This window comes from Heloderma suspectum, chromosome 2 (genome assembly GCF_057233095.1).
Source record: "Heloderma suspectum isolate Gila_16-S chromosome 2, 16-S_ref, whole genome shotgun sequence".
Lineage (NCBI taxonomy): Eukaryota > Metazoa > Chordata > Lepidosauria > Squamata > Helodermatidae > Heloderma > Heloderma suspectum.
In genome coordinates, this window is record NC_139459.1 from 367679357 (window position 1) to 367707159 (window position 27803).

The window sequence follows — 27803 nt, forward strand, 5'->3', positions numbered from 1 at the left end:
TGTGCAACATCATCACCTCGCCTAATTGAGATGAAATCCCTAAGAAATGGAAACTGAAAATGAAGACCCAGAAGATGAAGGCAAAATAGAAAATAAAGGTGAAGAATCAGCCCCCAGAGCACAGGCTAGACCCCTCTTCGAGTGAAAAGTGTGCCATAAGACTGTCCCAAAGCAGAATGAAGCGGAGAGACCACATTGAAGATCTCTGTCAAGGTAACCGTGTTTAGCTTTGAACTGTGTTAGAATTGCATAGAGCCTGTAGCTACTGACCATCAGCTATATGATTTCTGAAGAGCGTAACCATTAAGCTTTTGCTGTGGGATTCCCTGCAATGAAGAAATCTCACTGATTTGAGTATCCAGTGTTACACTGCCTAAGTGTGTGTGCTAAAGAGACCGAGAAACCAGACAGCATGTTCCTGGCCAAGCCAAAATCACGCTACTGCCATGCTCCTGAAAGCTGCAATAAACTGTGTAAGCTGAAAGACCCAACCTGATTGAGAAGAAAATATTGGAGCAACTGTCTTAAAAAACAGTGAGATCTGTGTAGCTGGCTGGCTGACGCTGTCAGTGATGTTACAACTTTAAATTAAGACTGTTTTCCTGTTTGAGACCCCAGCGAAGAAAGCTAACCTGAGTTATTTGTTGCCCGTGCCAAAGCAAGAATTTGGTGGCCCTGTACCTCATGGTGTCCTGTTTTGAGCTTGGGATTTACAAATACAAACAAACTGAGAAGCTTGCCTTTGAAGTCCTGCAAATCACCCCACCGCCTCCCCGAAGTTTAATGGCTGCCTGAAAAATGCAAGTATAAGGCGATGCCCATCACCCCCCAGCGTCCTGAGTTTCGGCACTCAGTGTTTCAGTGCTTTCGTGTACCAGGTTAGAAGAGAAAAAAAAAAGAGTAAGTTTTTAAAATGTCTGTGAGAGAACCTGACAGAAGTAAAATAAAATTTACAGAAGAGTTGCCCAGGTTAAAGTGTCACGGCTAAAGAGCTGAGCTGTGCCGCTCTGTTTAGACAGAGGCCTTGCTAAAAAGTTAAAGGCCCTTGTCTGTCAGAAGAGGTGTAGGGCCACACTTTCCCTTTTTAAACTGATGCAAAAGTGGAGAGCCTTTGCTGAAAACATCTCATCTTCATTGCCCAGAGCCTTCTCTGTTTGCCTCCATCATTGGGCTTTTTAGAGACACTCTGCACATGAACTAAAATTTTAAATTGTCACAAACTTGCCATGGACAGTGCTATAAAGCTTTTGATAAACTTGAACTCTCATCGCTGTAGACCTTGTGTCTATGTTTGTAGTCAGCTCAGTGTACAGCAGGCTGAGTTTGATCTATAACTTTTAGATTTCCTTCTGCCAGAACTCATGCAGCATAGAGTTGCCGATGCAAAAATGGTGACCTAGAACTCTGCGTGTGTGGGTATGCCCGTCCCTTGATTTTAATGAGCCCTGAGCTTTCAGCCAGAAGACCAGTATGATTGCTGGATCTGCTCCATCATGCCTTACCATGCAAGAAGTGTTTTCCATTCATTGTGTTAAATTGCAGAAAAAGTTTGTTGTATATATTTTATGATTTCTTAGATATCATAAAGTATATGTGATATTTGCAGATTAGTGTTAGTTGCAACTCCAAATAATACTAAGTGTGGTTCCCAATGGATGACAAGGAAAGAAAGACAAAAGCAAGTAAAAAAGAAGGAATAGAGAAAGTAGCAGACAGATAGAGAAGGGGGAAAAAAGAAAAAAGAAAAGGCAAAAGGCAAAGAAAAAACATTTGTAAAAAAGAAGCGTGGCCATAGTTGCCCCCAGGGTAAATTAAAAGCAGCTGATTGTGCCTGGAGCTTATTACCTGGGGTAAAGTAGCCACAATAATGTAATAGTTCTTTAAAATGAAGAAAATGTAACTAGAAGGAGAAGAAGAGCCTATCCCAAATGTGTGTCAGTGGGACTAGTGTAAGGCAGAAAAGTTTAAGTAAGTTTAACTTGAAAAAGACAAATAAAGAGACAAGGCTGGTGCATGGAGCAGAAAGTTTTATATAAAAAGTTTGAAACATGATCTGCAATACAGACAGATCAGCAAAGAAAAAGAAAGCAAAAGAAAGAGAAAAAATTTGTCTTCCCATACTAATGAATAAAAGTGTTATCAAGCACTTTGAGAAGCGAAGTTGTTTACAGGAAGCTGTGCCTGAGAACCAAACACTTCTAGCCTATGCTGAAAATGCTTGCTAGTGTTATGGGTAACATGTATAGTATAAAAACCCATTTAGCGCAATAGCTCGTGGTTCAGAGAAGCTGTCTGATCCAAAAATTAAGTACGCCTGTGTGCTGTAAGTTACCCAATAAAGTCTCCTTGTAAGTAACCCCCCCTGCTGGAATCCCAAAACACAAGTTGGGCTAGAGCGCCTCACCCAGTATCAAACCCTGCTGTTAGAAGCCATGAAAGGCAGGTATAAAGAAGTCAATTAATATGACCAAAGTGTCTAAAGTGCTGCAAGGTGCCACCGAGGCCCCAGAGCGTACTTGGAGCATCTTTCAAATGCCTATCGCCAGTACACCCCCCTCGACCCAGAGGCCCAAGAAGACGTAAACGAAAAAAGAAAAGAAGAAGACCCGGCAGAGGCAGAAGATTCTTAAAAAAAGAACCAGTGTGCCCAGTGTGGACAAGATGGACATTAGTGGCATGAATGCCCAAATAAAATAAATCAAATACACAAAGGAGAAAACCAAAGGGGCCAGAATGGGCGAAGAGGGAGACAGCTTGAGAGGGGCCGTGACATTGACTGTGAGGGGCAGTGACATTGACTTCATAATTGACCCTGGAGCAGCATCAAAAGCAAGCAAACGTTAACCTTAAACAAGAAGTCCAAACACTGAACAAAGTTCTTCAAGCCCAGCGTCGCTTTGTCTTAAAAAAATAAGCCATTCCCATCACAGAAGCTCATCCTTTCCAACCAAGAGTTAAAGTATGAGTTAAAGAGGGAAAAATAACCCTTTGACTCCCAGATGGAGAAGACTGAAAACTGTCATACTTTCCACCCCCGCAGCTATGAAAGCAGCTAGAGTTAAACCCTAGATACATTGGACACGAGTCAAGAGAGCGAGAGGGGGAGAGTAGACTGTAAACAGAAATCCTGAAAATCCTTTAAAAATCATTCTGAAAAAGCAGTAAGAAGACTCGGGCTAGACCTTACTGTGGACACACCGGGAAACTGTCCCCCTGCGTATGGTCAGACCTGCAACTGGAGAATTGAAGAAGGGGACTAGACCCTACTGCAGCTTGCCAGGTGAATAGCTGCCCAGCGTACGGTCAGATCCCAAAGAAGATCAAACATGCGTGTTGTAGTGTTAGTAGTGTTGCATTGTGTTTCCTTAATAAGGTGCAAAAAGGGGGGTCTGCCCCTGGAAAAAGAAGTTTGTCCCAGTGATTTGCTGATAATTACTGGCTTCACCTGGCTAACATCACGAGAGTAAAACATTTTTGTTTGCCAAGAGGTATACCTGCAAACAGGCTTATTAGCTCTTGCCTAATACCTGTCTGTAGACATCCTGGGAAAATTCAAAAAGATACCATGTTAAGAGTTTATGGTGTAAGTTTAACTTATTCCCAAAATGCTAATTGGGGCGTGGTTGCAAAGATCCTACCCCCTACAGAGTTCACTCTACACACCCCCATCATTGCTGAAACAAATGCTACGTGTGCACAAATGCTTAATTGTCAAAATTTTTTCCAGAAAATACAAAGCTATCCCTGGCCCCCTTCCACTGTAATAAAATTCAAAACATATCTTTTAATGATGCCCACATACTTTTGCCTCATGGATGGTTTTAGACATGTAATTCCTGCACTTGGTCATTCATTCCTGCCAACTTGTCTGATAACCACCTATGTTGCCTCAGCCGCCAATTGAACTGGTGCCAATTCTTCCCCTGTAGCCCGAGAAAATCCGTCAACGGCAGCCTCGAGCACTCCAACTAACTAAAAATTGTAATAGTCATGTGCAGTTATATTCTGACTCAGAAAAATTGGCCTTAGCAATGTCACTGGTTAAGGTTCCAGGTTTAGCCTTGGCTGATGGTCTGGAAATCAACCGGTTAGCTTGCAGCTTAGCCAAAAGCATAAATGCCACCTCACGAGCATTGTCATTGTTAAATAAAAAGCTGTGTGATCTAAAAGGTGCAGTTCTAGAAAACAGAGCTGGTATATATTACCTCTTCCTTCTTCATCATTTAAGTTGTGAGGCACACCAAAAGCTCTGTTGTTTTAACTTAACTGATAATGGCAATGCTGTAGATGAACAGATCAACAAGCTGCACAATATAGTAGCTAACAAAACAATAAGACAAAACAATTAGCTCAATTAGTTGACCCTTTGGCTTCCAGATCTTAGCTGGCTTGAAGCATTGTTCATCCTAATTCTACCAGTGTTGTTCATAAAAGTTCTGTTATGTCTCTGCATTCCTTGTCTTATGCGCTGTTTAACCCATCTGGTTTATGTCTCAGCTAGTAAAACTGCTGCCCTCTACGCTCTAATAGCCCAACAAGAGGCTAAGTAATATGTATGTCACAAAAAGCTTTGTATAGTTATCAGAAATGCTATAATTGTAATGAAATTATGCATTTAAGGGGGGAATGTAGCAGCCATATCGGGGATCAGACTAAGTAGCCTCATGCAGTCTCATGCTTCATGTTCTTGCTGAGCTCTTTCTCCCTTGAATATATTGTTGTAAGCTGACGAGACACAGGAATTCCTTATCTTGTCAAAGGTCATACAATTGTATATCTTGTTCTCTGCTGTTCTCTCCTTATCATGGCTACCCTATAACCCAGTTCTTGTATTATAAACAATGGTGCTAGGAGGAAAAATGTTGAGGATTGCAACCCCATGCGGGAGGGGGAGGAGGAGCCGTTTCATATGTGTCACAATGTCTATAAAACCAATGTGCTAATGTAAATCGGGGCTTCTGGCTCTTTGGAAACGATTCCAGCCTTAAGCCCGCGCGTTAAATAAAGAATCTCTTTTTCCTTCACTCCGTAGTCTCTCTGACTCTGGGTTCTGCAACAGAACCACTCGGTTGTTCCATGTCTGGTTCTTACTGTCGCTTCTTGACCCTCGTACAGGTTTCTCAGGAGACAGGTAAGGTGGTCTGGTACCCCCATCTCTTTAAGAATTTGCCAGAGTTTCTTGTGATCCACACAATCAAAGGCTTTAGTATAGTCAATGAAGCAGAAATAGACGTTTTTCTGGAATTCTCTTGCTTTCTCCATGATCCAGCGAATGTTGGCAATTTGATCTCTAGTTCCTCTGCCTCTTCGAAACCTAGCTTGTACTTCTGGTAGTTCTCGGTTCGCATACTGCTGAAGCCTAGCTTGAAGGATTTTGAGCATCACCTTGCTGGCATGTGAAATGAGCGCAATTGTATGGTAGTTTGAACACTCTTTGGCATTGCCCTTCTTTGGAATTGGAATGTAAACTGACCTTTTCCAGGCTTGTGGCAACTGTTGAGTGTTCCAAATTTGTTGGCATATTGAGTGCAGCACTTTAACAGCATCATCTTTTAGGATTTTAAATAGCTCAGCTGGAATACTGTCATCTCCGCTAGCTTTGTTGTTAGTAATGCTTCCTAAGGCCCACTTGACTTCACTCTCAAGGATGTCCGGCTCAAGTTCAGTGACCACACTATCATGGCTATCAGGGACATTAAGATCTTTCCTGTATAGTTCTTCTGTGTATTCTTTCCACCTCTTCTTAATCTCATCTGCTTCTGTTAGGTCCCTGCCTTCTTTGTCCTTTATACAGTCAGTAAAAAGAAGACCTGGAGCTGACTGTGGCTCAGATCATGAGCTGCTTCTTGCAAAATTTCGGCTGAAATTGAAGAACGTAGGGAAAACCACTAAACCATTCAGGTATGACCTCAATCCCTTATGAATATACAGTGGAGGTGAGGAATAGATTTCAGGGATTAGACCTGATAGACAGAGTGCCTGAGGAACTATGGACGGAGGTCCGTAACATTGTTCAGGAGGCAGCAACTAAATTCATCCCAAAGAAATGCAAGAAAGCCAAGTGGCTGTCTGATAAGGCTTTACAAGTAGCTGAGGAAAGAAGGGAAGCAAAGAGCAAGGGAGAAAGGGGAAGATATAGCCAACTGAATGCAGAGTTCCAGAGAATAGCAAGGAGAGACAAGAAGGCCTTCTTAAATGAACAATGCAAAGAAATCAAGGAAAACTACAGAATGGGAAAGAATAGAGATCTCTTCAAGAGAATTGGAGATCTCAAGGGAACATTTTGTGCAAAGGCAGGCATGATAAAGGATATATTAGTACATATTGAAAAATAATGTTGTGCAGACCATAAGTATTCCCAGAATACAGGGCGGGATGAATTTTCTCAGTTAAATGCATTTCAACTGTCTTTGCTAAATATTTCATTTATTTTTGTAAGAGTTAAGAAGAAACAATATGTATTCCACTATGAAATATGCAGTTAGCTAAAACAAGACAATGCTTCTTTAAAGGGGAAGGGATTGCTCCTTTGGTCAAGGCAAGTAGAAATGTTCCAGCAGCATAAACCTCAAAATGACATTGCTTATAAGAATGACACTGTTGACCGTTTAGTTTAGCGACCTACTTGATGAAGTCTACAATTATGCCAAATGTAATATGGGTGTGATAACAATTGGCACAGGTGCAGCAAGTTCAAAAGTGCTTATGGTTGACACATTTGTCTTTTTTACTCCAATTCTTGGAAAGGCAGATCGTATTTGGCAACCTTTGGTGAAAGTTACTGATACATGTTACTGGCCTATGGAGGAAGGGTGTCTTTCATGCGTTTGGCAGGACTCTAAGCAGCAGGTCAAACGTTATTACGGTTTTCTTGCCCCAAAAAGGCCCATAGCAGTAATAAGAATCATTTTTATTTTGCTAAAAGATCATTTGTAGCTTGTCTGCTGTAACTAAGAGCAAGGGTCAGGCGCACCCTAGCTACGGGCCTTAAAAAAAGGGGAACGTAAGAAAAGAAACTTGGGATGCTTCCATGATGTGCCAGAAATTTCCTGGAACACATTTGCTCACTTTGTCAACTGTTGCTTCCTAAATTTGCTAATTGTTGAGTCTGCAAAAGCTTTGCAGTAAAGCAGTCCTAATTTAGAACTATCATATGATTAAGAAACTGCTGTGAATAACGGACATGAGATGCCATATATGGTGATCTACTGTGATTGGTCCTCGGGCCGGTTTTTCCTCAGGTAGATGAATAGGTTGTTCTGGAAGGAGGGTTGTTGTTTCCCCTTTGTTGGCGGCCAACCTTCATGCATGAAGAAAGGATTTGTGTCAACTCAACCTTTATCTCCAGCCTCATTCCTTATTGAGCAAAGAACCCGACAGCAGCAGCTGGCAGTGTTTTTCCAGGGGGGCAAAGGTGCACAACAATCTGTGGTTGTAGCTTGCGCGCAGAGTGTGTGGGGCTACGACATGCTCGTGCGCTTTCCTTGCGTGTGCTCTTTGCTGCTGAGCATCACATTCTTTGACATTTAGGGGGCATTCCTGTGGCCACTGGACTCTGCCTAGAGGGCCATAGGAAGGGACAGCTCTAACCTTGGTTTCCAGAAACCGCCCCCCCTACTCTCTCGCCCTCACAGTCGGCATGGTTCTCTCCGCATCAGCTATCTCTCCGAGCTCGAAAACGGAGCATAGAGATGGGGAAAAGGGGTGGTCCTTGGGGCGGGGTGGGGGGGGGAGAGACTGCTGAAGCTGCTTGATGCAGCTTCTGATCAGATTCCTTCCCTCCAGGCCCCTTCTCTCCCCCTCCCTGAAGGCCTGCCCAGATGGGCGAAATCGCCCAACCAGACAAAAATGCATGGCAGCCGCAGCATGGAGGAGAGGATCCCCTCCATGCTGCAGCCACCCTGCTTGGGATAGTTGGCAGTCTCCGATTTTGGAGGCTGGTGACTATCCAGATAGGATTGCGCCCTTAGATGCTGACACATGATAGTAGGAGGCCCTGGGAAACGAACAGCACTAATGCAGAAGGATGTTCTATTCAAGAAGCATCATGAACTCTGACAAAACTTCATTTGGAGTGAGGGATAAAACACCTAGGAACAAGGAAAAAACCCCAAATGGACACAGTACAGCTGTCTTAAAAATATCCTATCATATCTTTTATGGCATTACTGCCCTTATCAGAATATGGACTTCACATGCCTCGTCCTAGAATGGTTTCCTTCATCTTGGAAACATTGGTGACCTCTCTCTAGAACAGTCTTCCCCAACGCGGTCCCCTCCATTTTTTTTTTTTATTATTATTATTACATTTATATCCCGCCTTTATTCCTCTTGCAAGGAACCCAAGGCGGCTTACATTATCCTCCTCCTCTCCATTTTATCCTCACAACAACAACCCTGTGAGGTAGGTTGGGCTGAGAGTGTGTGACTGGCCCAAAGTCACCCAATGAGCTTCCATGGCCGAGTGGGGACTAGAACCCGGATCTCCCAGCTCCCAGTCCAACTCTCTTGCCACTAAACTGCAACCCTAGCATCCCACTCCGTTGGCCATGCTGGTTGGGGCTGAAGTCTGAAACATCTGAAGCGCACGGGGCGGGGGGCAGGAGGCAGCAGGAGGCAGCTGTAGAGAGCTGTGTCTGTGGGGAGGGTCTTTAGCTGTGGGAGGCAAAATGAGTCTGCTAGGTCAGGTTTTAGGGACACAGAGGAGCCTGGCCGACCCACTTTACCTTTCACATTGTTATCAGCCACTCTTCCCATCAGTTAACAATACAACTTCTGCATGGCTTGACTTTTGAACTAAAGCTATGTTCTTTTGGAATTGCATAATTTTCCTTGAATTGTAGATTTCATGTTTGGCTGCGCATTTTTAGAAAGCCCCAATAGGGTCAGAAAACAGGTCAATATGCAGCAATAAGGCCTGGGCACCAGGTCTACCAAGATAGGCAGCTGGAGCCTCTGGAATGGTTGTATGCCAGGTCTACTCCTCTCTGGTTTCTCAGCGGGTAGACCCGGTGTCCCAACTTCTTCCCACCCACTGCTGAAACCCGCACTTCTCTCTATGCCCCCTTCGCCCCTGAAATGGCCTTTTAGGCCAGAGGCCATTACACAGTTGAAGGGCATGGTAATATCGGGGTGGGGTGGCCTGGCCAGCTTGTAGCCCACTGCTAGGCTCTGCTCTGCAGGCAACGCACAACCCTGTGTGGCTACATGTCTCAGCTCCAAGGCCAACACTATGAGCGAGAGCGGAGAGGCGCCACTTGGCCCTCCTGCAAGGGCTGAAAATGGCAACTTCTCTTACACATCCGTGTGACAACTGCCCAGTCTAACCCTTAATACATTGCATTGCTGCTACAATCAATTGACAGCCCCATCTGCATTTCTCTAAATCATCAGCTACACTGATGGACTACAATGCAGAGTTGTCACAGACCACTCTAACACACACACCCTCCACAAAATAAAAACAACACTGGGCTACTTTGCAGGACTTGGGTAACCCACACTTTCTCGGCCACAGCCTTGCCTCCTGCAACATGGATGTAATAAGGATGAGCCTTATCTGCACACATCCAGGTATTTTTAAAACCTTTATAAACTCAGAAAAAACATTAACAGGTACCCAAGTTAGAAAGATCACGGACTCCTGTCTTTTCTGCTCCTTTTGTTTTTTGGTAGATACACTACTGTCCAAACCCAGCTACAGGATGCTCCTGGATTTCTAAATTGTTTTTTTTATGAGGCTGCAATTGCTTCCTAACAGGGGAGGGCCCCCGAAGGCTTCACACACCCAGCCAGTGGGTGTGTTAGCCATTGCTGTGACTTCGCGCATTGGCTAAAAGCACCAAAAGGTGGGAGCTGACTAGTTTCTCGGAAACTGAATAGGCGGAATGGTGGCTTCACATTTTGCCCCATATCGTGGTTTCGACAAGGGCTGGAGCCTCGCTTCTTAAAAACGTGAAAGCTGCGCATCTTCCCCCGCGACTGGGGGGCTGGCAGGGATTGCCCTTTCGAGCAACCCTCCGCCCCCACTTCCCGGCTGGGCACTGGTCCTCTGTTCTGCCCGCACTTCACCTGTGGGCTGGGAAACCGCACATCGGCTCGCTTCGAAGTGAACTCAGCCGGGGGCCCAGGCCAGCCGGGACAGGAGGGGACGCCAGTGGCTTCCCCAGCCCCGGCCGGTGAGCGAGGCGCTCCCACGGGCTACCAAAACGAACGCCTAGCGGGCCGCGGCGCTGCCCGGCTGGGCCCGCCAGAAACCCGGCCTCGCCGCCCCTCCAGTCCACATTCTACCGCTCGCGCCGCAGCCGCTCCCCGCTGAGCGCGAAGGACTCTCCGCCCCGGCCCAATTCGCTGTCCCGCTCCGGCCAGGCCTCCCTGCCCATGTGGGGCACGCGGGAGGAGAGCCGGAGGGGGCAGGCGCGGCGACTGACTGCGCTTTGCCCCTGCGGCCAGGAGCGGGAGAGGGAGCCCGGTGGGGGCCCGCCCGACGCCGGTGGGGGCCCGGGGGCAGCTGCGCCCCTCGCGCGCGAGCGGGCCCGCCGGGGGGCAGGAGCGCGGGGCGGCCCGGCGGCTCCCCCCCCCCCGCGAGGCCAGTGTCCGGGGCTGCTCGCGGACGCGCCGCGGCCCTTCCCGCACCACGAACACGCCCGCGGCGGAGCAGAGTCGTCCGGCGCGGGGGGAAACGTCCCGAACAGGACAGAGAACCCGCCGCCAGCAGCGCCGAGGGCAGCCAGCGCCAGCGTGGCGCGGCGGGGGGGTCCCCGGGTCCGCTTGGGGAGCTGCCGAGGGGATCCCGCTGCGTGGCCCCGCAAGGGTTAAAGGCGCTGAAGCGGGGGATTCCTAGAGAGGAGGGGAGAGGCCGCGTCCCCCGGAAACGCGCCTCCTTCGGCCAAGGGCGCTTCCTGCCCCGCCTTCCCCGGCAGAGGGGGGCGGACTTGGCGCGTCCCCCGGTGCGGCTTCGGCGCCTCCTGGCTGGGGGCAGGTGAGCCCCCCGCCTTGTGCAGCCGGGGAGGGGCTCCTGGGGGCGGGGGAGGGGGAGCGGGAGGGGGGAGGAAGACGTGCGGGGGGATGCCCTACTTCAACCCCAGCGTGTCGGGGCGGGTCTGCGCTCGGGGCGGGGGGAGGCTGGATGCGCTCACCCCTGCGGCTGACCCCCTTGGGACCCCCCTCCAGGGAGCTGCGCCCTTCCTCCGTTCAGCATCCCAGGCGGCGCCTTCGACGTGGCGAGCGGGAGGGAGGACGTCGAGGGCGCTGCTGCGCGGAGCCAGTTATCTCCTTCATCCGCTGAGGGAGCTGCTCTGCACCGGCCCGAATCCCGCTGAGCGGGGGCTGGACCCGATGGCCTCGTAGGCCCCTTCCAACCCTACCATTCTGTGGTCCTATGATTCTTCCCCCGCTAATCGGACGGGCCCCCCCCCCGCGCAGGTGTGGGTCCCCAGGCAGTTCTGCGTGGGGCTGAGACGCTGCCCTGGGCCTCTTCTGACAGCAGCAAACAACACTGGGCGGAGGGAGACGAGGGCCCCAGCACGGCCGGCCTTCCCGTGGGGCAGCTGATCTGGGGAGCCCCGAGCGGGAAGCAGGTGCTTCGCTTTCTGGCTGACATTTCGGGGCCGGGCGGAGGGGCAGGTGCTCGCTTGCTAAAGGCAGCAAATGATCTTCCGCCACCCCTAGATGCTGGTCTTAAGAAGAAGGGAGGTGTTGCAGGTATGTGTATTACGAGTTTGTGGTTCTAGGCATACTCCTGTTATAACTCTATGTGTCTGTGGCGAGTATGACTAGAATGAGAGTAGGATGAGTGACAGGAGGAATTTCATATTTGGTTGGAAGATCAGCAATTTCATATTTGAGTTCTTTGAGAACTCTAGGATGGATCCCATTTGGGCTCGGTGATTTTATTTGCTTTAAATTTATCAATAAGGCTAAGAACTTCTTCTTCTGTCTCCACTATTTGCCTCAGTTTCTCAGACTCCTGTCCTGAAAAGATCAGTTCAGGCACAGGTATCTGTCCTGTCTCTTCTGCAGTGAAGATGGATGGAAAGAATTCATTCAGCTTCTCTGCAGTCTCCTTGTCCTTTCTCAGTACTCCTTTAACTCCATTGTCATCCAGTGGTCCAACTGCCTCCCTAGCTGGTTTTCTGCTTCTGATATGTTCAAAGAATTCTTTATTGTTGGCCGTGATGTTGTCAGCGATATGCTCTTCAAAATGCTTTTTTTGCATCTCTTGCTGCCCCCTTGCATCACCTTTGTGCAAGTCTTTGCTGCCTTTTGTTTTCATCGCTTGGGCAAGACTTCCATTTTCTGATGGAAGCTGTCTTTTCTCTAATAGCCCCCTTAACACTGCTGGTTAACCATGCCGGCGCCCTTCTGGACTTGGTGCTACCTTTCCTAACTTGTGATATACATTTTAGCTGGGCTTCTATTATTGTGGTTTTGAGCAATCTCCAAGCATTTTGAAGGGATTAAATCCTTTTGACTCTCCCCTTTAACTTCCATTTCACCAGTTCCCTCATTTTAGAGAAGTTTCCTCTTTTGAGGTCAAATGTAACTGTGTCGGACTTCCTGGGCAATTTTCCACTTCAACATATATTAAACCTGATAGCATTATGATCACTGTTTCCAACGGGTTCAACAACATTTACACCTCGTACTTATCCTGGGCGACACCACTTAGGATTGAATGCAAGGTTGCCTCCCCTCTGGTCGGTTCCATGACCAACTGTTCTAGGGCACAATCGTTTAGGCCATCGAGAAATTTAACCTCTTCATCATGGCTGGACCGTGCATTCATCCAATCAATGTGGGGGTGATTGAAGTCGCCCGTTATTACAACACTTTCTTGTTAATCAGGCCTCCCTGATTAAATTTTCCATCTCAAGGTCAGTCTGAGCATTCTGGCGTGTGGGACGATAGCATGGTCCTTTCACTAAATGAGTTTTGGAGCCTGGTATTGTCACCCACAGTGCTTCTGTGGAGGAGCCTAGCCTTTTTGGGTGTTCTAGTCTGCGCAACACTATGCCCTCTTTGACATCAAGGGCAACTGGTCCCCCAGTACACCCCTCCCTATCCTTCCTGTAGAGTTTATATCCAGTTACTTATTTGCTGTTTACCATCTCAATGCTGGAAATAATAAAAGTTTCTTTGTGTCATAAATTCGTACACCTTCTGCTCTTGGCTACGTAAGGGTTAAGAAATAACGGAAATACTACAGGTTATAATCAAGCCAGTGTGTCCTCACTGCTTGAGAATAAAGGGTTGGGCCTGAGCCTAGAGGTCCTGGTGGCAGCGTTCCTGTGTGTGCGGAAGGTGCTTCCTGCTGTGGGAAAGGCCTCTGAGGAGGAATTCTCACTGGTAACAGGCAGAACGCCACTGGAGGCAGCGGGAGAGGAGTCCTTTCGAGAAGGAGCTGAAGGCTGATAATAATGAATCAATATATAAATGGGGAGGAGGAATGATACAGAGTGGAAAAGGAGTGTTAAAATTCCTGAACAGGGAAAAAACCAATCTCAACAGAGCACAAGCGGTGAGTCCTAGTTTCTGTGGGGCACAAAACCTGTGGTCTCCTCGGATGGAGGATGCTGTCCTGTGAGAACGCTTGCTCTTTTCCAGTGAGGGAGCTCCCAGCTATGTTAGGAATGCAGCCTCTGTCTGCTGAGGCAGCACAGCTCAGAAAATCGGGGGGACGTGTTTTGGGACTTTTTAAATTGTGTAATGTAAAACACAGTCTTCCTAACTAAAGCAAAGGTATGTGTCGATCAGAATGTCTGTCTCCTATGCATAAGGGAATTTGGTTGATTAATACATGGGCCTGTGTGAGCCATGGCTGTGTGGCAGAAGCAGAGGCTTTGCATGCAGAAGTCCCTGGTTCAATAAATGGTATCTCCAGGCAATCAATGGTATCTCCAGGCAGGGCTGGAAGAACTCCTGCCTGAAACCCTGGAGAGCTGCTGCCTGTCAGTGCCGCCAATACTGGGCTATATGGACCAAGGGTCTGGCTCAGCCTGAGGCAGCTTCCCAGGATCCTGTGTTGGCCTTTTATGAATCAGATGACGAATCAACAAAGATTCCTTAAAATGACCGACAGCCTTAACTTGAACCGATGTGACGTTAGTTTATGTTGAGGGTGGCTTGGGGAGAAGATGGCAGCAGCAGCAGGTGACACCGCGAGGGGGTGTCACAGAGGTGCTTCCTTGAAGAACAGAGAAGGCCTCAGGAGCAGGCCGAGAGGGGGAGGGACTTTCCGTGGGATGAATGGTTAGAGGGGGACTTGTGCGGTGGGAGGGGATGAGAGATCTTCAGACTCTCCAGCAGTCAGTGGCTCTCAGGTGAAGGACCCTCCCCAAGTCCCTGGTTCTCTTGCAGTCTGCATTTGGCTGCCTTTCCTTCCGGGACAAGACCTGCTTGCTAGCTGGAGTCCTGCACATTTCTTCTTGCACTGACAATATGGTAATTGCTTACCGGAACCATGTCCTGCCTTTACAGAGCCTTAGTTGCACTGCCTCCTGTTGCAATCTTTGCCCTGATACTGAAGAGGGAAGAGATCCTTCAGCCCCTTTGGAGGTTTGCTGGAACACGGATGACAGATGGTTGAGACAGACTCAGCCGGCACCGAAGCACCAAGGGACCCTGATGCCACGAAGACCAGAAGCATAGAAGCGTTCTGGGAAGGAAAGGCCCAGCAGGTTATTGGTGAGGACATGGTGAGCTCAGATGTGCAGCTCCAGTGTTTCAGGCAGTTCTGCTATGAGGCGACCAAAGGGCCCCGAGGGGTTTGCAACCAACTCCATGAACTTTCCCATCGGTGGCTGAAGCCAGAGCGACACACGAAAATCCAAATGCTGGACCTGGTGATCCTGGAGCAGTTCCTGGCCATCCTGCCTGTGGAAATCGCGAGCTGGGTGAGAGAATGTGGCGTGGAGACCAGTTCCCAGGCAGTGGCCCTGGCAGAAGGCTTCCTCCTGAGCCGGGCAGAGGAGAAGAAGCAGGAAGAGCAGCAGGTGAGAGCATTTTATCCAAGGGGACAGGAATGTGAGGGGGGGGGGGTATTCCAAACCTCTCTACTAATTGCCCAGCCCATTCTGGAAATCTACCAAGGAGAGATGTCTCATACCACCCTACGACATTTCTGCCTCTCATTCCTTTACTAATCCTCCTTGTTCCACTTCTTGCATCTCCGTTGCTCTTTCACCTACAGAGTCTGTTTGCAGAAGTGGGACCGGATTTGCCTGCAGCTGAAAAGGCTCCATCAGACACCAGGCAGAGCCCCCCACAAAGAGGGACCAGGCAGGATGCGGCTGGACATGTCACCTTGCAGGGTGAGGATTAATTTGATGGTGGCTGTATTTCAACTGGTCTTCCAATGCATTATTTCTAGTGCAATTCTATCTATTTGACTAGGAGTCCATTCCTACGGTGTTCCAAGGGAGGTTAGGACTGTAATCTCAATCTTTGAGACACCGTCTGCTCCTAGCTTCTCATTCTTTTTCTCTCTCGCAGGGGCTGGAATGATGCCAGCAGTGGGTACTCAGCCATCTCTTTTCGGTTGTGATGGAGTGGAAGCGGATCAGGTAGGGGGAAGGATCCCTGGGGAGACAGGCAGGGAGCAGCTTGGGTGCCTCCATCCCCGGCTCCCCTCCTAGGGCTGAATGTAGTTGTCTCCTTACGTTCTCTTCTGACAAAGCCACGGTCGTGAGATGAGCCCTGCTGGACCAGACCAAGGGCCCATCTACTCCATCATCTCCTGTTTCTATCAGTGGTTGACCATACACCACTTGGGAAGCCCACAAGCAGGACAGTTTCCTGGTTTTCAGAGCAAGCAGGTTTCAATCCTGCAGGATAATGCCCGGCCACCTCACTTTATGTTATCCTTGAGAAGGAAACATTTTCTTTTTCCTCCAGGCTCTGGTGACTTTTGAGGAGGTTGCTGTGTGCTTCACGGAGGAGGAGTGGGCACTGCTGGATCCTCACCAGAGAGCGCTGCACTGGCAAACCATGGAGGAGAACCGTGGGATCGTGGCCTCTCTGGGTAAAGCTCCTTCTTTTCCTCCTCAAGGATAGTCTGGATTTCCAAGTGCAATCATGATGAGGAAGATACTAACCTGGTTCGGACGATCATGGGCGTTAAAGAAGCCATGCCTTGCAGTAGGGATTTTGGGGTGGGTAAGAAGTCACCCCCACTATGCGCCGTGCTGTGTTTGGGCAACACGGTAACCTTCACGGCGTTGCGGGTAATTAGGCAAATGGCTGTTGCTCGTGCAGCACGCGCAGGGCGGGGAAAAGAAGCCACGGGGGTCCTGCAGAAGCAAAGCGTGGCGGAGCACCATGGGATCGTGGCCAATATTGGTAAGGCTCCCTGTTTTCCTGATCATGAGTGTATCCGGTTCAAAAGGCAATAATGTTGAGGGAGATAATATTACCAATTTTGGGCTCATATCCTATATTATTCATTATTTTGTATTCTGTTTATTTGTAGCATTTTTATTCTGCTCCTCAGCCAAAAAAGCCTCCTGCAGCGGCTGACAATCCATGAGCAAAGAAGACAGTCCCTGCCCTTGGGCTACAGTCTGAAAAAGACATGACACACAAGGGGGAGGGGAGAGCGGAGAAATTATTAGACTCCCAGAAGGGCAGGTGGGATGGCCCTGCTGCCTGCCCTTCTCCTTCTCTCCCGAAGGAGCGGCAGTCCAGCTGGAGCAGGCCCTGAAGTCCCCTTTGCCTGCTCCTGCCTCCCTCGCTCCTCCTTCTTAGCCACAGGGTCCTGATATTGGTCAGCATTTTAAGGCTGCCCCTTAGGAAAGTGCCCTCCGAAGGCAGAGCTCAGAAAGATAATAAGGTACATGGAGTCATATTTAAACCAACAAATAATTAATACCAGTTTAAGGCAACAGCTGAAAGAAATCATGCCACAGAATGTTCACAAGACATATTAAGTCAGCTCAGTCCCAGAAAATAGCAGCATCACAACACGCATTAGGGACAGGCAGCCCAGAACAGACGTTTTCCAGGCATAGTCGAAGGCCTGGTGTGCCGGGGCCCTGAGCAGTTCACCTGCATGTTTCAGCACCTCCAAATCACTTTTCTCAGTCCACCAGGGCTGGTCTCTTTTTATGTACGAAATCATTCATAATCCTGCCAGTCCTTAAATAGCAATCTACAGAGGACTGGTAAGACATCAATACAAAATATTAAAACACCACAACAGAATCAAAACATCAGTGAGTATCCGATCAAGAAATGGTCGGGAAACATTAAGAGCTGCAACAAATACAAACACAGAACTTTCCCACCATGCAATCCTAGCAGCCAGCCACCCAGACTGAAGTTAGTTAACAGAACCCACATGCAGCTGTTTCTCTCAGTCTCTTTCTATCAAACTGCAGTCTGTCTTCACATATAGATACCCAGATATCCAGCTCACATCTTCCTTAGCTAAGGTGGAGGGATGCAGAAGAGAGCAGATTCCCTCTGTCTGAGAGCAACAGAACTTAGACTCCCAGCAGCCAGCACCCAAACTGAAGTTAGCAACAGAACTCCGGGGTTTGCCATGCCCTGAAAAGCAAGTGGACAGGCCAGGAGACCAAGGAGGGTACAGTAGTATGGACCCAGGTCTGATGATACAAAGCCAGAAAGGGGGAGAAGAAGATTCCTGGGTGGTGACAAGAGCGGTTCCGGGCTGAAAACGATGAGGTTCGGACAACTGCTTGCCAGAGCCATCTCAAATGTAACAGTGGGCGATTTGGGATGGGTGCTCAGTAAAGGAGATGCTAAGCCTGCAGTGATTCAGGATCGTTTCTTTCCTGAAAGGCTCAGAAATTCATAGTTGAGTACCAGAGCTGGTAATTTCCATAGTAAGAAGTGCATCCCATCTAAGTCTTTTTCATTCTTTCCTTTATCGAAATCATTAATTGGGGGTGCTCTATGATTTGAAGTTCTATTGCTAACTTTTAGCAATTTCATGGTTTCATTGCAGGAGGTGACAGGTGTGATGGGGAGAATAAGAGAGAAGCATGTGTGATGTCCCCAAATCGAGAAAAATGCAAAAATAGGAAACAGCAGAGAAGGAAAACTGAAATAAATTGCAATATGAGGAAGAATTCCTTTGCTTCTCAGGTCAATGGCTACCATCATAACACAATCCAAGAATTAATGCATGAAAGACTGGAAAAGAATAGGTTCCATATTCACAGGAAAACTTTCAATTCTGACTCCAACATTAAAGCTCATTGCGAACTTCCCATCGTGAAGAAAACCTATGAATGCCTGGAATGTGGGAAGAGCTTCAGTCAGAAGGCACATCTCACTGATCATCAAAGAACTCACACAGGGGAGAAGCCATATCATTGTTCTGAGTGTGGAAAGAGATTCAGTCATAAGGTAACTCTCACTCGTCATCAAAGAACTCACACAGGGGAGAAACCGTATGATTGTTTGGAGTGTGGAAAGAGCTTCAGGCAGAAGACACAGCTCACTTCTCATCAAAGATCTCACACAGGGGAGAAGCCATATAAATGTTTGGCGTGTGGAAGGAGCTTCAGCGAGAAGGGAACTCTTACACAGCATAAACGAACTCACACAGGGGAGAAACCGTATGATTGTTTGGAGTGTGGAAAAAGCTTCAGCGACAAGAGAACTCTCACTTCTCATCAAAGAACTCACACAGGGGAGAAACCATATGATTGTTTGGAGTGTGGAAAGAGCTTCAGGCAGAAGACAACTCTCACTTGTCATCAAGGAACTCACACAAAGGAGAAACCATATCATTGTTTGGAGTGTGGAAAGAGCTTCAATCAGAAGAAATACCTCACTCAACATCAAAGAACTCACACAATGGAGAGACCATATAAATGCATGGCATGTGAAAAGAGCTTCATAATCAAGGCAAATCTCACTTGTCATCAAAGAATTCACACAGGGGAGAAACCATATCAGTGTTTGGAGTGTGGAAAAAGCTTCCATCATACAGGAACTCTCACTTGTCATCAAAGAACTCACACAGGAGAAAAACCATATAAATGCTTTGAGTGTGGAAAGAGCTTCAGTCATAAGATAAATCTCACTACTCATCAAAGAACTCACACAGGGGAGAAACCATATGATTGTTTGGAGTGTGGAAAGAGCTTCAGGCAGAAGACAACTCTCACTCGTCATCAAAGAACTCACTCAGGGGAGAAACCGTACGATTGTGTGGAGTGTGGAAAGAGCTTCAGTCGGAAGATAAACCTCATTCATCATCAAAGAACGCACACAGGGGAGAAACCATATCAGTGTTTGGAGTGTGAAAAGAGCTTCAGCGACAAGAGAACTCTCAATTCACATCAAAAAACTCACACAGGAAGAAACAATATAAAAAACTCACACAGGGGAAAAGCCATAGGAATATTTGGAGGACTGAATGAAATTCATTTACAGTCAAGCCATATTTCACATTAAGGGACCCACATAGGAGATACACTGCATAAAGGAATGCCAGCTAAGGAGTCCATTAATACTCTGAAACTAAGACAACCAAGAAATTTCAATAATGAATCTTTTCTCTTATAACAGCACACATTGAAAATAATGATGTGCAGACCATAAATATTCCCAGAATACCAGGCAAGATGGGTTTTCTCAGTTACATGCATTTCACATTTCTTTAATAAATATTTTATTTAATTTTGTAAGAGGGTTAAGAAGAAGAAAAATACATATGCCAATACTGAATAAATATGTGGAATTAGCAAGCCTAAGACACTGCTTCATTAAAGAGAGAAGGGGTTTCTCTTTTAGTAAAGGCAAGTGGACATGTTCTGGTAGGATAAGCCTCAAAATTGTATTCATTCTTAAAAGGATACCTCTTGAGCTAATAATGTGAACCTCATCATCACGGGTGTACTTCGTGAAGTGTATCATTGTGCCACATTTCAAATTGGTATAAATATTGGAACGGGTACAGCTAGTTAAGAAGAGCTTATGATTGACACAGGTATCGTTTTCACTCCAGTTTTCCAAAGACAGATCATACATTTTTGTCAAACTTGGGTAAAAACTATGGATGCATATTATTCTGGCTGAGGACGGGTTCCTGGCTTTCCCCAAATTCTGTTTTGAGACCAGGATTTTTCTAGAGTAGATTTAGTACTGTGTTGATATTTCTGTTGTATTTCAAGGAGTGCAGTGATCATAGCTTTCAGTTCTTCCTGGGAGCTCAATTTCTTTCCTCTCTGGTCGATCTTGTACTGCATTTTTTTTAAGCCTGAGAATGAGATCAAGGAAATCAGAAAATAATCCACCACGCTGCTCCCCCTTGATGAAAGAACGCACCTTTAGAGACGTCCACACAACTGCCATTTAAGCAGGCAGCAAATCTCCTGTGCAGAGGCAGGCACCCACTCAGGAAGGTCCTCAGCCAATGAATCATCCCCAGCAGGTGTGGGGCCTTGGAAGAGACTGAAAATCCTGCTGCCATTTATGGGCAGGGATTCGAGCTTCTAGATGAAGCTTGGAAGTCTGTAAACCTGAATTGACCATCTTCCAAAAAGTAACATCGTACGTTTGCCTCACGGCCAAACCCAGATCCCTCCACCTTTCTCACATTAATGCATCCTTCTTCCTTTTCAACAAGGACTTCTCTAATGATTGTTTCTTGATCAGGATCTGAATTCGATCCTCTGATGTAGTCCTTCTAGCAGTACAAATGAGCCTAGATAATTCTTTTTTCATAGCCCTATTTTCCCCATCGTACCAATTTGCAATATGCATCCTGGCGGTCTGTGAATGTCCTGAGTGCACTAAATGGGGTTTCAGTTGGTCTAAACCCTTCATGATCTCCAGATTACCTGCCCAGATTCTGTTTCTTAGCTCTTGCAAGACAGGGCTATGTAGCAAATCTGTGATCTCTGTGCTCGGGGTCTCGGACCATTTAAGCTGTCTCTTAGCAGGAGTAGCCATCTCAAAGGGATATATGCTTTTAATCTGATTTGAGTTAGTTGCCAGCTGGATAACTAGTTTAATAGGATAATGATCGCTCTCTGGTTGATCTCCTAGTGAATTATTTTTTAAGTCTGATAATAAGACTATAGAAGACTTTCTCAGTAAAAACCTGCATTCCCGATGACACTTGTCCATGGGGAGAATCGAGTGGGACTGGTTACCTGGTGGTGTAGAGCCAGCTAAATCCCAGAGTTCCATTTTACAGAATTCCTGGGCAGAGACAGATTTGTCACACACTAAACAGCGATAGGTGGAAGGATGAAGCACCCTCTTCCCGCACAGGAGGTCTTTCCTTCAAATTCCATCCTCCTAGCATCACTTCAGAACAAAATAAGTGTGTGAGCTAAAGTTTGTGAGTTGCATTGTCTCACTTCAAGTTCTATGGAGGTCCCAGGTAGCATCCTTTTGGGTGGGATAAAGGCAGTGGCCTTCAAAGGCACGGTAAGCTAGGCAACCCCTCAGAAATGGAGCGCAGACATGGGGAAAAGCGGCGGTCCTGTGGGTGAGGAAGGAGACCGCTGAAGCTGCTTGATGCAGCTTCCTATCAGGTCTCCAGGCTCCTCCCCCCCCGCAAAGACCTGCCCAGATGGGCGAAATCGCCCAACCAGGCAAAAATGTAGGGCAGCTGCAGCATGGAGGAGAGGATCCCCTCCATGCTGCAACCACCCTGCTTGGGAGAGTCAGCAGCCTTGGATTTTGGAGGCTGGTAACTATCCAGATAGGATTGCGCCCTTACAGTCAGGGCCAGAAATATTGGAACGATAACTGTTTTGGCAGTTGGCCTCTGCACACCACCACATTGAAGTTGAAAGGAAACACACCCAGATGGGAGTGAAGTCAGGACTTTCAGCTGTAATTCAAGGGGTTTGATAAAAGTGGGGCACTAACCATTCAGGAAGGACAGCCAGTGGCATACACACACACACATCCTTGGTGGCTCATAAGTAATGGAATGAATGGCTGAGAAGCAGCTGCATGGCCAGGTGGGGCCTGTTTCCTGCATGCCCCATGACCAATCAAGCAGATAAAAGGCCTGGAGGTGGTTCTGAGTGTTACATTTGCATTTGGTAGCTGTTCACTGGAACCCCTAACATGAGGTCCAAAGAGGTGTCCATGCGAGTGAAGGAGGCCATCATTAGGCTGAGGAAACAAAATAAACTCAAGAGAGAGAGCAAAAACAGTGGGAGTGGCCAGCACAACAGTTTGGGACATCCTGAAAAAGAAGGAATTAACTGGCAAGCTCAGCAACGGCAAAAGGCCTGGAAGACCACGGAAGACAACTAAAGTGGATGACCACTTTACACTGAACAGAATTCTGCTCAGGGTGAAGAGGAACCCTTTCACAACATCTAGCCAGGTCAAGAACGCTCTTGCGGAGGTAGGCATGTCATTGTCAACACCTACAGTCAAGAGACGGCTTTATGAATGTAAACACAGAGGCTTCACAACAAGGTGCAAACCACTGGTAACGCTCAAGAACAGACAGGCCAGATTAGCCTTTGCCAGCAAACACCTAAAAAAGTTCTGGAATAAGATTCTTTGGACTGATGAAGCCAAAATTAACTTGTACCAGAATGATGGGAAGAGAAAAGTAATGGAGAAGGAAAGGAACAGCTCATGATCCAAAGCATACCACACCATCTGTCAAACATGGTGGAGGCAGTGTTATGGCATAGGCATGTATGGCTGCCAATGGAACTGGGTCACTGGTGTTTATTGATGACCTGACTGCTGATAAAAGCAGCAGGATGAATTCTGAAGTGTATAGGGCTATACTTTCTGTTCAGATTCAGCCAAATGCTGCCAAACTGATAGGATACCACTTCATATTGCAGATGGATAATGACCCAAAACATACAGCAAAAGCTACCCAAGAGTTTCTCAAGGCAAAGAAGTGGGATGTTCTTCAATGGCCAAGTCAGTCACCTGATCTGAACCCAATAGAGCAAGCTTTTCACTTACTGAAGACAAGACTGAAGGCAGAAAGACCCACAACAAGCAGCAGCTGAAGGCAGCTGCAGTAAAGGCCTGGCAAAGCATCACGAGGGAGGAGACTCAGCATTGGGTCGTGTCCATGGGTCCAAGACTTCAGGCAGTCATTGACTGCAAAGGATTTTCATCCAGGTATTACAAGCAACCCTTAAGTTTGAAATGATGTTGGTTTGTTCCATTACTTATGCGTCACCAATGATGGGTGTGTGTGTATGCCACTGGCTGTACTTCCTGAATGGTTGGTGCCCCACTTTTGTCAGACCCCTTGAATTACAGCTGAAAGTCCTGACTTCACTCCCATCTGGGTGTGTTTCCTTTCAACTTCAATGTGGTGGTGTACAGAGGCCAACCACCCAGTTATCCTTGTTCCAATATTTCTGGCCCTGACTGTAGATGCTGATACATGGTAGTAGGAGGTCCTGGGAACCGAACAGCACTAATGCAGAAGAATGTTCTATTCAAGAAGTATCATGAACTCCACCAAAACTTTATTTGGAGTGAGGGATAAAAGAAAATATCTAGGAACAAGAGGAAAAAACCCAAATGGCAAACACAGTACAGCTGTCTTAAGAATATCCTTTTGTATTTTTTACTGCATCACTGCCCTTATGGACATGGACAACGTCACATGACTCGTCCTAGAATGATTTCCTTCATCTCGGAAACGTTGGTGACCTCTCTCTAGAACAGTCTTCCCCAACATGGTCCCCTCCATTTGTTTTGGCTTGCAACCCCAGCATCCCACGCTGTTGGCCATGCTGATTGGGGCTGAAGTCTGAAACATCTGAAGGGCACTGGGGGGGGGGAGGCAGCTCTAGAGAGTGGCGGCGGTGTCCGTGCAGAGGGTCTTTAGCCATGGGAGGAGAAATAGTCTGCTGGATCAGGTTTCAGGGACCTATAGGAGCCTGGACGACCCACTTTACTGTTCACATTTCGATCAGCCACTTTTCCCATCAGCGAACAATACAACTTCTGCATGGACTTGAATCTTGAACTGCAGCTATGTTCTTTTGGAATGGTGTAATCTACAATTTTCCTTGAATTGTAGATTTCATGTTTGGCTGTGCATTTTTAGAAAGCCCCAGTAGCATCAGAAAACAGGTCACTATGCAGCAATAAGGCCTGGGCACCAGGTCTACCAAATAGGCAGTTGGGGCCTCTGGGACAGTTGTATACCAGGTCTACTCCCCTGTGGTTTCTCAATGGGTAGACCTGGTGTCCCAACAATGTGTTCCCACCCATGGCTGAAACCCACATTTCTTTTTATGCCCCCTTTCACCCCTGAAATGGCCCTTTAGGCCAAAGGCCATTACACAGTTGAGGGGCATGGCAATATCGGGCTGGGGTGACCTGGCCAGCTTGTAGCGCACTGCTAGGCTCTGCTCTGCAGGCAACGCACAACCCTGTGTGGCTACATGGCACACTGTCTCAGCTCCAAGGCCAACACTACGAGCGAGAGTGGAGAGGCGCCACTTGGCCCACCTGTGAGGGCTGAAAATGGCGGCTTCTCTTACACATCTGTGTCAAAACTGCCCATTCTAACCCTTTCTTTCTTTCTTTCTTTCTTTCTTTCTTCCCTTCCTTCCTTCCTTCCTTCCTTCCTATACCGCCAATAGCCGAAGCTCTCTGGGCCGTTCACAAAAATTAAAACCAGGGAGCACACAATAAAACAATATAAAACACATAAAACATTAAAACCACAGTATAGCAATACAACCAGAATAAAACCTAGCAGCAGTGCATTAATTTAAAATACAGATTTAAAACAGCAAAGCTGTCTGGAAAGCTAAAATGCTTAAATGCCTGGGAAAATAAAAAGACACCGCCCCAGTCCGGCATGGGAGGCCCCAGGGCATGTTTATATGAAGCACATTTCATCCAGGATGTCTTTGTTACTGACATTCTGGGTGGAAATCCACTGGGGATTCATCAGTAATTACTGTCACTTTGGAAATTCCCTGTTAGCAAAGCAACCACACCCCCAGAACGCTAGGCTGCCTTTACCCTTTGGAGGGAGAGAAAACCAGGTTCTTGTCACCCTTTCCTTCTCTGTGGGCCAGTTGAACTCCACACCAGTCGCCCTCCCCATTTCCTCTGTGCACAGCCTCTGGTCACATATGAGTGGAGGAGGTTTTTTAAAATATTGAGGGGACAATCCCACCTGGATGCCCATCTGCCTCCAAGCTGAGTGGCTGATGGGCTCCTATGCAGAGCAGGCGGCTGGGGGAGGCTGGGCAGAGCTCACCTCCCCACCTCCCAGGGCCCTCTCCTCCCCACCCACTGAACTGCCCCCTTCCCATCCTTTCAGAGGGCACTTCTGCGAGCTTGGGGAGGCCACCGTTGTGGTTCTCTTCACACCGGCAGTGAGGGGAGGGGTGGGGAGTTCGGACCCCTGGGTCCGAAGGCACAGTGCCGCCTCTGACCTTGGATCCAGGAATCTGAAAAATGCTATGGTCCCCCATAGGGGCCATAGATTAGTCTCTAAGTGGCATATAAATATTATAAATAAGAAATATATAAGAAATAAAAAAAAACCCAGAGTCCATTCCCTCTATTTTATTGTTTGGAGTCTTTACATTGCTTATTTGTTTGAAAGTAAGTTTTGCTTCCTACCTGTTCAATACATCCTATTTCATGTGTGTGTGTCCCAATTAGCTTTTTTTGCATACCCTTTCAGGGAACGGGTCCTGGTAGGCTTGAGACACTACACACTACTAGTTTGGAGGTCTCCCCCCCCCCCCTTGTAGCAACTGCTTATGTAATATTATGTTGATCCTGCTTGTTCTGATTCAGAGGCTCTCTGTGTCAGGGTGGAAACTGAGCCCATAGAGCCCCAGAGCAGTTCTGATTCTGAGGGGGAACAGCAATCCATGGGAGAGGAGCTTGCTCATCTCTCACAAGCACAGCAGCTGGCAGATTCCTCCTGCCAGCATTCCTGGGATAGATAGTGACCCTGGCAGTGAGAGAGCGCTGGAGGGGGGCTTGCTGGACGCTTGGCACAGACGCAGGGAGCGGCGACAGATGGAGGGCGCGGAAAGGAGGTGTAGCACTCGTTTGGCGCGCAAACAACGGTCGCGTCCCGAGGACCCAAGGGAAAGAGGGAGGATCTCTCCCTAGCCCGTAAGTTCAGGGTCTTCCCGTGGTTTCCCTTCAAACGGGGACCAACTGCCTTACCTGGAGCTTAGGCTACTCTGCTATCTTTCCCCAGTGCTGTTCCTCGCTTAGTCACTAGCGGTTAGTATTTGAAAGAGTCATAAAGTAATAAAGTCTCGGAAAGAATCCTCGTCGTCTGTGTCCTGAGTTGGCTATTGGAGGGGACTGCAAGAGGCAGCTGGGGCACTCCTGACACTCTGCTTCAACATGAGTACCAAGCTTGAGATTTGGAAATCTGTGACATCGTGCTTTTTGTTTGTGTTATACCCCATTATATTTTGGGTCTTTCTGGTATACAGAAACTACCAATAATTTTATTCTTGGGAGAAGTGGGTGATATTTTCAGGGATAGTTTTCCCTGTTGTGGGGACCCACTCTGTCAGGTTTCAGATGAATGGGTCCCAGGAGTTTTGTGCAAGAGCAGACGTTACATTTTGAGGACATCCAAATAGAGGACATGTCTCCCCACCCCTGCGTTCCTTACGGAATTCTTCTGAAAACCAAAGACAGCATGGAGGTGGCCTGCGTGAGAAACCTGCAAAGTCGCAGAAGAAGTGCAGTATTTCACATGGCAGGGCAGACCTCAATGGTTTTGTTTTTCCAGAGGGGAACAGCGATTTGCTTCCCCTTCCCTCCTCCTGTAATTTTTGGGTAATTTCTAGGAGAATGGTGCACATCATAAAAGTGTCTCCATGCAGTAAACATGCCAAGTTTCACAAGGACTGTTGTAGGGGCTGGGGAGCTATGATGAGTGAAAACCACTTTAAGGTGTGTGTGCATTTGTGTCTGTGTTTCCCCATAGCTAAGCCTGGTCCAGCAAAAAGTCCAAAGTTCAATCCTCAGCATTTCCAGAATGGACTGTGGAACCCAGGAGAGCCACTGCCAGTCCAGCGTAGAGGATCCTCGGCTAGATAGACCCAGTTCTGACTCAGTATAAGGCATCTCCCTATGTTCATATTCAAATCAGCCCTTCATTCAGTTCCATAAGGACTGGAACCTTACATTATTTTTGGAAGCTCAGTTGTACAGCACGTGCTTTGTATGCAGAACCTCCAAGGTTCACTCCTTGGCATCTCCAGGTAGGGCTGTGAAAGACAGACATCTGAAACCTGGGAGAGCCCCTGCCAGTCCATGCATAGTCAGACCTGAACAAGAAGGACCAGCCTTTGGACCTGGCATAAGGCCACTTCCCTTGTTCCTGAAAAGGCCACTCCTGCAGACAACGTCAGTCACAGCCTGCTGCGTCAAGTCCAGCATGTGCTTCTCTGTTCCTGTCATGCCTTTCCAAGTAGCTGATGGGGGCTTGAAGTTCGGTTGTCTGGGCTTTGTTTTTGGCTTGTTTGCTTTTTGGTTAGCCAGGCTCAGCTTAAGGTCTGTACAAAGACAGCATTTAAAAATGCAAGTCTTACAGCAGAGGAGGTACAACTACTGACATGTCGTAGTCTCTACATTTTTTGCAATCGTCTAGTGGCCAGATGAAATAGGTCAAAATTGAAGGCACTGGGGCAGAAGTGCAGAAATAGAAAAAAAGAAGAAAAAGCAGAGGCATGAAAGAAGTTTCTGGCAATTAAAATAAAGAGGCATAATGAACAAAGCAATGTTAGCATTATGTAGCTATTTATTTATTTATCAATATTTATATACCGCTCCACATCAAAGATTTCGGAGTGGTGAACAAGATCAAAGAATAA

General features: G+C 47.4%; 1 protein-coding gene across 3 annotated transcripts; it reads left to right on the plus strand.

Moving 5' to 3' along the window:
* LOC146355938 (uncharacterized) lies at positions 1-27802 on the plus strand. Of its 3 annotated transcripts, XM_084830772.1 has the most exons (7): positions 1-213; positions 5033-5131; positions 14479-14993; positions 15191-15311; positions 15493-15563; positions 15895-16021; positions 17966-27802. In XM_084830772.1, the coding sequence occupies exons 3-7, from the start codon at positions 14580-14582 to the stop codon at positions 19423-19425; spliced, it is 2193 nt and encodes a 730-aa protein (XP_084686898.1). In that variant the 5' UTR covers positions 1-213; positions 5033-5131; positions 14479-14579; the 3' UTR covers positions 19426-27802. The 3 variants fall into 3 exon arrangements, with proteins under 3 accessions (XP_084686898.1, XP_084686897.1, XP_084686899.1); XM_084830771.1 differs by lacking the exons at positions 1-213; positions 5033-5131 and adding an exon at positions 10921-10981; XM_084830773.1 differs by lacking the exons at positions 1-213; positions 5033-5131 and adding an exon at positions 11036-11703.
* Position 27803: the final 1 nt, after the last annotated feature.

Coding starts and splice junctions, on each gene's coding strand:
- LOC146355938 (XM_084830772.1), top strand. CDS start 14,580: ATGGTTGAGACAGACTCAGCCGGCACCGAAGCACCAAGGGACCCTGAT. Junction 15,312..15,492: donor TGGACATGTCACCTTGCAGG/GTGAGGATTAAT, acceptor TCTCTCTCGCAG/GGGCTGGAATGATGCCAGCA. Junction 16,022..17,965: donor TGGGATCGTGGCCTCTCTGG/GTAAAGCTCCTT, acceptor GTTTCATTGCAG/GAGGTGACAGGTGTGATGGG.